The 8,761-nt window shown below is 36.2% G+C and overlaps 1 protein-coding gene across 1 annotated transcript; it reads left to right on the top strand.

The window, feature by feature from the left end:
* Positions 1 to 6,089: 6,089 nt before the first annotated feature.
* On the top strand, positions 6,090 to 8,274 carry LOC149541668 (FT-interacting protein 7-like). Its single transcript, XM_089795645.1, has 2 exons — positions 6,090 to 6,129; positions 7,544 to 8,274. Exons 1-2 carry the CDS (start codon positions 6,090 to 6,092, stop codon positions 8,272 to 8,274), a joined length of 771 nt encoding a protein of 256 aa, XP_089651771.1.
* The last annotated feature ends 487 nt before the right edge of the window (positions 8,275 to 8,761 follow it).

Here is an 8,761-nt window from a genome sequence, read left to right as displayed (position 1 = left end):
TTTTTTATATTGTTTTGTAAGGTTTTTACAAATTTCATTTAGATTTGTTTATTTAATTGGATTTCAATTGATTTTTTATCAGGAAATGTCCATAATCAACTGGCAAATCCACAAGAACCTCAAAACCCTCAAGAACCTCAAAACCAAAACCCTCCTCAAGAAGAACAACAAATTCCACAACCCAAACCAATTGCAAGACCTCTACCAAGCACACAAGAAAATATAATAAATGAAATAGAGAGAGGCAAAACTGAATTAGGAAAACTCATTGCTCAGTTGAAAGAATCTGGACAAAATAATCCAATGAGGGCTCAATTGGCATCATCCCTTGAATCCATTAACACCTAGATAGCCTCAGTTAGTGGTCAGTTAGATATTTGGCGGGTTAGGAGGGATGAACAAAAAAGATTTTATGCAAATAAATTGTCATATGAAGATGTTAAAAAAAAAGAAATACCAAAAGGTAGTATATGTGCATTATTTAGAAAACTCAATGAGCAAAATACTGTTAGAGAGGGTACTAAATGATTCCCCATTATTTGGTGCATACACGATGCTATTAGAAATAATTTTTGGGATAGATGGTGGATGGTTTTTGATGCCCCTTCTTGCAATAGTCACAAGGTCCCCATGTATTTTTTGAAGAAATTATATTGTGATTTTTTCCTTGGGGAGATCCCTAATTATTTTGATATATTAAACTCCCAGGGTAGAGGTGGAGGGTCATCATTTGAGAGGTCGAGAGCATGTCATGACCCTAATGTAGTTAGGGAACCTGTGGTCAAGCCATAGCACAAGCATGTGACTATTCCTTCAGTTGTGAAGGAACATGTAGAGGCTATGGTTCTAGGGACCATTAATGCTTTGACGCAGACCCTCATCCATTCCACGAGCCCATTAGTTGAGGAGGAGCCTTCTGTGTGTCGTGGTCACATCTGCACTTCATTCAGATCCCTATGCACATTTGGCACTCATGCTGGAGATGGTACAGATGATGGGCTTGTCAGTGATTAGTTTCTAAATGACACATTTGGCATTGACACATAGGTAAATCACAATTATAATTTACTAATTTGATCACATTTCATATGTATAGTGAATGATTAATTAATTAGCATCCATTGACATTGTTCAAAATTTAGGGTCAGAGTGTTGCTGGGCCTAGCAGCGATCCTCCAGGCCTTTTTTTGTCCGTTCCATAAGTCCAGAGGTATGTATCGATTTAATAATTTTAATTAATACATGTATTTATTACGTAATCATATTAAGGATTGACAAAAAAAATTATGCATGTGCATTAGTTCTCCACAAGACCCTCAACCTTTACTATGGACTCAGAGCATAGACATCATACGAGCTTCACATAGGTACAATTGTTTCATGTTAATTTAATTCATTTAATTATTTGTATTTTATGTTTCATGTTAGATGTAACGTGTATTGTATGACATGCAGCTCATGATGTCGGACACACCTCATCGGTGATAGTATATTGATAGTGGAGTGGGCACAGCTGTGGCTAGCTCACAGCCATTAACGGAGGTATGAAAGAATTTTTTTCATTTTAGTTGTTGTTTATAATAGTTAGTCTCAAATTTTTTAATTTTATTTATAAGTGATTATATTTATTGAATTATTGTAGGGTCTCGTCACGCCTGATCATCCACGAGCATTCGAGGTGGACTTACAGAGTGACTATTTGATGGCGGTAAGAAAATAATTGATTTTGTGTGTACATATATTTGATTCAAATGTATAATAAATATTGATTCATATCTACTTTCTTTGTATCAGTTGGAGTTGGAGAAGAGCCTCAACAAGAAGTCGAGTGAGCATGTCAAGAGGACCCCATCATCTCCACTATCTTTCTCCACACGATGGCAGAGGATGTCGAGAGACTTGTTTCCTTCCCCTCATGGGAAGGGAAAGATATAGTTGATCTAGAAATGTATATATATAGGCATCAGTGGACATATTCGATACACATTTGATGTATATGACATTGTATATTTGATGTATGACATTATTCGACTTATGGCATTATTGGTTAATAAATGATATGTTTGTTCATATACGACATTATTGGTTATCATAATATATTATGTATTTGTTAATGTACATGACATTATTGGTTATCATTTTATATTATATGTTTGTTCATGTATGACATTAAATAAGATATGTTCATGTATGACATTAAATTAGATATGTGCATGTATGACATTAAATTAGATATGTTTATGTATGACATTAAATTCAATAACTAATCTATTCAAAACTTTGATAGAATATATTGATTAACAATAAACTTTCACTATTTAAGCATAAGTTAATCATTTGCAATATGTAATCATCATATGATTTATGATCTTGTTCATGTTTAAAGTTTTCCTTCTCTATCATTTCTTTATCATGTTTAATTCAATACCTGATTAGTTTGAATTTTTGATACAATATTGATTGGCAATAAACTTTGTCAATCAAGATTGATTAGGACCTCCTAGCAATAATCTTTACTAGGCAATATTCGTGTACCTCTTGGCAATTGGTCACCTAAATGAGAACCTTGAGATTTATTAGGAACTCCATGACAGAAATCAATAGTTTGAAATAAGAAAAAAATTTGATCACAAGTGGTCACAAAGTTTGTGTAGAAGAAAAAATCATTGTTACAAAAAGAATATAGACAAGAAGAAAAAACACAATTAGGTTGTTGAGCTTCAATACATAACCACCATTCTTTATCATCAATTAAAAAATGTCAGAGATAGTAGAGAAAAGATGGATTATTTGAAAAAAAAAAAGTCATTTTAAAAATCATAAATGTAACATAATCACTAATAGTTTTATGTGTTTTCATACATTAATGATTGTAACATAATCACAAGTTGATTGGAATGTGTTGTTATTATTCTATAGTAACTAGATTAAGGTAAAAATAAAAGTTTAATAAATAGTTGTGATGTATAAGAAAGAGAGATATCTCACATGAGAGGGGAATGAATCTAAGATGACACATAAGATACTTGTAAGAGGGAGCTATACTTATTAACGAATTTACAATGCATGTTATGGAAAATCATAGAGGATCTTTAAAAGGAAATAAAAGAGTATGACAAGTGGAAGGAACATGTTATTTTGTAGACTTGTATTCAAATTTGGGTGTTGATTTTCTAATGAAGGATACAAGCACTGCAATTTGGTAGTTTTGGCTCATGTTATCCTTGTATCTCACTATATCTTGTATCTCACTCTCTCTTATCCCCCCCCCCCACTCTTTATATTTCTATTTTTTCCATATCTATGTAGCCATCTATCCTCTTCATCTCCCCCTCACTAATGCAGAGATGTTGAGCAAGAAGTGAGGTTTAAGCACTTTCTTCTTCCTAATCTACCAAACTAAACTTGTGGCCTTCCTAATATCTTACTCCTTTAGGATATCATCTTTGTGGCCTATCCAAAGTGATAGGGTCATTTGTGAACTCCTCCAAGGTGAGTACTTCTCCAATCAAGATCTTGCACCTTTTTGTTTTAGGGATACTAGCCCTATTCCAAGCCAATAACTGTAACTCTTCACTAATGGCTTCACCAACCCCAATTTTCTATTTGGACACCTTCCTTATGTTAAACTGATCGAGAATCAACTCTTGGTTTAACCCTCTAATTGTCATACAGTACAAAATGTTGACTATCATAGAATTCCTTGTAGGTCTCCTACTCTAATTATTTGGACTTAAATTCCTCTTAGGTTAAAATCTAACTATTCTATGGGTAGATGTAGACACCCTTTTGAAATTTATTTAAGACTCCAAAGCCCAATTCCATTCATGTAGCACCTAACCCATGTAAAGTACATAGACCTAATAAGGTCACACTAGGTTTGGTTTTCAAAGTAATTACTAGATTATTGGTGCATGGCCTCAAACCTCCTCTACTCACCAATATTTATCATCTTCAAATTATGATGAAACACAATAATGTTTCCACTTTTTTCTATTATATATTCCCCCTTATGAAAATACTCATAGAATTAATAAACCTATCATCTCCTTGCAACACTTCTCTACTTCATGGCTTTGCTTGACTCATATCTTAACTATAACACTTCTATCCATGAGTAGCATTCGCCAAAAGTTCATTTCTCCCCGTTTGACTCATATCTTCTATTTTTACATCACTACCTTTGATATAAGTCCATTCAATATTTTATCTTCATTAACAATTTATCAATGTTTTTAACTAAATTTCCCCTTTTTCTTAACATCTTTAAAGTTAGTCAATATTGATTATCCATTGTCACATAGGAATGTATTTATATTTTTTAGAAAATATTTTATATCTACTCATACTCTTATCATCCCTAGTCATGACAAAAAACACAGAACAATGAGTTGCCTCTAGCAATTTGATGTTTTTAGTAGAGGATAAAGAGTTACAGAGTTGGTAACAATTTGGATGTGTAATGAATATCAAAAAAATGAGTAAACAAGAATCCATTAGACACATGACCTACAATGTGTCATTTTCATGCATTCATTGGGTTTTAATATTATGGCTTTTGTGAGAGCAATGTTATCATTACAAAGAGATTCACATCTTGAAGGTGAGTGCAATGTACACTTATCAAACATAATCAATTTGGAAATGATTTGGATTTTTTTAGTTTTTTTGTAGACTAATTTGGTAGACAAGGGAGAACTCCAAATTGGAGAGGACAGGGTTGATTGAGCAATAATTTGTTCATGGACAATGTCAACCTTGAATTTTCATAAGGTTACTATTTAAATTAAGTTTACATTTCAGCACAAATTATTTCTAGACCTTTCTCGAAACTTTGGATGGGGCTAAATACGAATGCTAATAATTTTTTGTTGAAAGATAATGCTTAGATTTAATGTAATAAAATTTCTTTTTTTTGAAGTTGGCATAAAAAGTTACAAGTCAATTTTGAAGGTCTTAAAGACTCCTAAACAACTCGAAAGTGTTTGTAATTAGTGTAGTGGAACATGTTCAAGAATGCCTAAGAATGTTCAAGCATTGAAGGGGATAGGACGAGGTTAGGGATAGGGTTTATATAGCCACCCGAAGCTAACAGAGCAGATAGTTTGACCCCATGACGAAAGGTAAGAGAGATTTGGCAGTTGGCAACTTTGTACTGGCCAATATTGCAAGTTTTAGCATCACCCAAGATGGCATTGTAAAATAAAAATGGAGTGTGATCTCAAAAAAGTGAAAGAGGTGATTGTAGGTCTCTACAAAATGGTCATGTAGGAATTGGAATCACATCCATACCTCGCACGAGCTTTGAGATATGCCCTATCAAAGATGGCATCCCTATAGCATTTAGTGACCCTTAGGGACATTCCTGTTCAGCATGCCCGAGAATGTTCGAGCGCTGAAGGGGATAGGACGAGGTTAAGGATAGGGTTTACTCAGCCACCTAGAGCTAATGGAGCAAACAGTTCTATCCCACGACGAAAGGTGAGAGAGATTTGACAGTTGGCAACTTTGTACTGGCCAATACTATAAGTTTTAGCATCACCCGAGATGGCATCGTGAAATGAAAACAGAGTGTGATCTCCAAAAAGTGAGAGAGGTTATTGTAGGTCTCCGCAACACCATCTTGTAGGAACTAAAATTGTATCCATACCTCACACGAGCTCCAAGATATGCCCTGTCAAAGATTGTAGCCCTATGGCATTTAGTGACCCTTACGGACATTCCGGTTCGGCATGCTCGAGAACGTTCGAGCACTGAAGGGGATAGGATGAAGTTAGGGATAAGGTTTACCTAACCAACCAGAGCTAACGGAGCAGATGGTTCGATCCCATGACAAAAAGTGAGAGAGATTTGGCAATTGGCAACTTTGTACTAGCCAATATTGCAAGTTTCAGCATCACCTGAGATGGCATCGTAAAATGAAAACATAGTGTGATATCCAAAAAGTGAGAGATGTTATTGTAGGTCTCCGCAACACAGTCCTGTAGGAACTAGAATTGCATCCATAGCTCACACGAGCTCCGAGATATGCCGTGTCAAAGATCGCACCCTATGGCATTCAGTGACCCTTATAGACATTCCAGTTCGGCATGCCTGAGAATGTTCGAGCACTGAAGGGGACAGAACCAGGTTGGAAATAGGGTTTACTCGGCTACCTAGAGCTAATGGAGTAGACAGTTCGATCCCACAATGAAAGGTGAGAGAGATTTGACAGTTGGCAACTTTGTACTGGCCAATATTGCAAGTTTCAACATCACCCGAGATGGCATTGTAAAATGAAAATAGAGTGTGATCTCCAAAAAGTGAGAGAGGTTATTGTAGGTCTCCGCAACACCATCTTGTAGGAACTAGAATTGCATCCATACCTCACACGAGCTCTGAGATATGCCGTGTCAAAGATCGCAGCCCTATGGCATTTAGTGACCCTTAGGAAAATTCTGATTCGGCATGGCCGAGAACATTCGAATGTTGAAGGAGACCTCTTACCAAACTTTAATGCTTTAAAATATTCCATGGTTTTCCTTGCTTGTAAGAGCAGAAAGAATATCTTAGACCTTGTTTTACAGTTGTTTATGCTCGATGTAACTTTTTGAGTGCTCGACTGGGTGAATACTTGAGTGGTAAAGAGTTTGTAGAGCGGTACGCTTTTAGTTTTAAGGCATTTATATGCATTTTTTAATTGGGGGACTACAATGACTTGAGTTGGGTTGTATGTCCAATTGACTATATGAGACAATAAGAGTTCAAACTAATGGTGGATTCTAATTCGACTAAAGCTGCGAATCAGTTTGAAAGTTTCGTTGGTAATTCTTTCAATTCTCATAGTCATAACAAAAGGTGTTTCATTGAGAAGGATCAGATTTCTATCTTAGATTTATAATGTAGTACATCTTTATAACATGCTCAGCTTCATAACAGATTTCTACAATCCATGCTATTCATTTATGCTTTTGGGTGAGATTGCGTGTAAGTTTATCAGCATCAACGTTTTGTGAGTACATTGATGCTGATAAACTTACACACAATCTCACCCAGAAGCATAAATGAATGTTCAGCTTCACTTCTATAATTTCAATAATATATTTCTGTGCATTCTAAACTCATTTTCAGAACAAAAATTATACAGATTTATATCAATTTCAGAATAATTTCAGCAATATTGTGATTTAAATTTCAAGTCCCCTCAGAGTGACAGATTCTTGATACCAAATTTTTTTTAATTGCCCTAGATCGTATCACTCTATTTATTGCCTTATCCCTTTTGCTTGTTCCATTTCTTCAATTCTAATATATATTACTTGAAAATTGCTTACTCCTAAGATCAGCCAGGAAGATAAGTAGTTGAGAACGAATTTGTAAAGATATTAATCTGAAATGTTGGTAGCTGAGACTGAGTAAACAAACTGTACATTTATCTTAGATATACAATCATATACATCTTTAAAGCATGCTTAGCTACTCTAATAATATGTTTCTTCTACTTTCAATCCGATTTGATTGCTATAGACTGATAAATGAGTGTCATTTCGTCTTTCCCTCACAGGTTGGTGTTTCAGACCAGAGAGTCCGAGTGCAATTAGGCCTCCAGGTCCTCCGAACAAGAAGCGTGAGCAAGAAAACCTCAAACCCCTCCTGGACGAAGACCTCCTCTTCGTAGCAAACTGGTTCAGAATCATGAATGTTCTCTCCGGGCTCGTGAATGTAACCAAATGGGTCGACGACATTTGCCAATGGAAGAACCCTGTTACGACAGTCCTGGTTCATATGCTCTTTTTTATCCTTGTCTGGTACCCGGAACTCATAGTTCCGACCATTTTCTTCTACGTGTTCTTGATCGGCTCGTGGTACTACAGATTCCGGCCCAGAATGCCTCCGCACATGGACATTCGGATTTCTCAGGCGGATACAGTCGACCAAGACGAGCTCGACGAGGAATTCGACCCCATTCCGAGCACTAAGCCCCCTGAAGTGGTGAAGGCTCGATATGACCGCCTGCGTAGCTTGGCCGCTCGGATTCAGACAGTTTTGGGGGATTTTGCTACGCAGGGCGAGAGGATTCAGTCTTTGCTAAGCTGGAGAGATCCTCGCGCCACCGGGATTTTTATAGGCGTTTGTTTCATGGTTTCGGTGGTCTTGTACGTTGTGCCTTTCAAGGCCGTGGCTGTTGTTCTTGGGCTCTACTTTCTGCGGCATCCCAGGTTCAGAGAGCCCATGCCGCCTTCTTATCTTAATTTCTTCAGGCGCTTGCCTGCCCTTTCTGATCGCATGATGTAGTAAGTGCGGGTGCTTTGAAGTAATTCGAAAAAGTAGCCGTTTCCTGAGATTTTTATACGGATTTTTTTATTATAGGACGAGAGTGGGGAATCATATAAAAAACGGGTATGTAAATTGCGAGAGTAATGGAACTATTCTAAGCCTATATATCATTGTTTTTTCTGAAGAAATTCTAAAAATTTTGAAGTTTATATACATGACCAATGGTATCTCTATGTGGAATTAAAACGGTGGGAGACGGAAGGAATCAATTAAAGACTTGATTGATGTTGTTTTTGACTTTTGAAGAGAAAATGCGAGTCGTAAAGCATTCGGTAATTTTATTATTTTTAGTCCTGGCAGGGAACTCATGTTTCCGTCAGGCTTGGAATTTGATGGCTGTAATAGTCATTTTCGCACATTTTAACCTGTATGACAGTCTAAATTTTCTTTAGACCGTATAGGCTGACATGTCATATTCTTCTAAAACCATCAATATGACACTGTA

This window comes from Cupressus sempervirens, chromosome 8, assembly GCF_028749045.1.
Source record: "Cupressus sempervirens isolate cs-2001-9-10 chromosome 8, ASM2874904v1, whole genome shotgun sequence".
In the NCBI taxonomy this organism is placed as follows: Eukaryota; Viridiplantae; Streptophyta; class Pinopsida; order Cupressales; family Cupressaceae; genus Cupressus; species Cupressus sempervirens.
The sequence above is the reverse complement of the archived record's forward strand: the minus strand, read 5'-3'. Positions and strand labels throughout refer to the sequence as shown.

Excerpts from the sequence above, each read along its gene's own strand:
- LOC149541668 (XM_089795645.1), top strand. The coding sequence starts at position 6,090 with ATGCCTGAGAATGTTCGAGCACTGAAGGGGACAGAACCAG. Across the intron at positions 6,130-7,543 it reads ACTGAAGGGGACAGAACCAG|GTTGGTGTTTCAGACCAGAG; the intron begins GTTGGAAATAGG and ends TTTCCCTCACAG.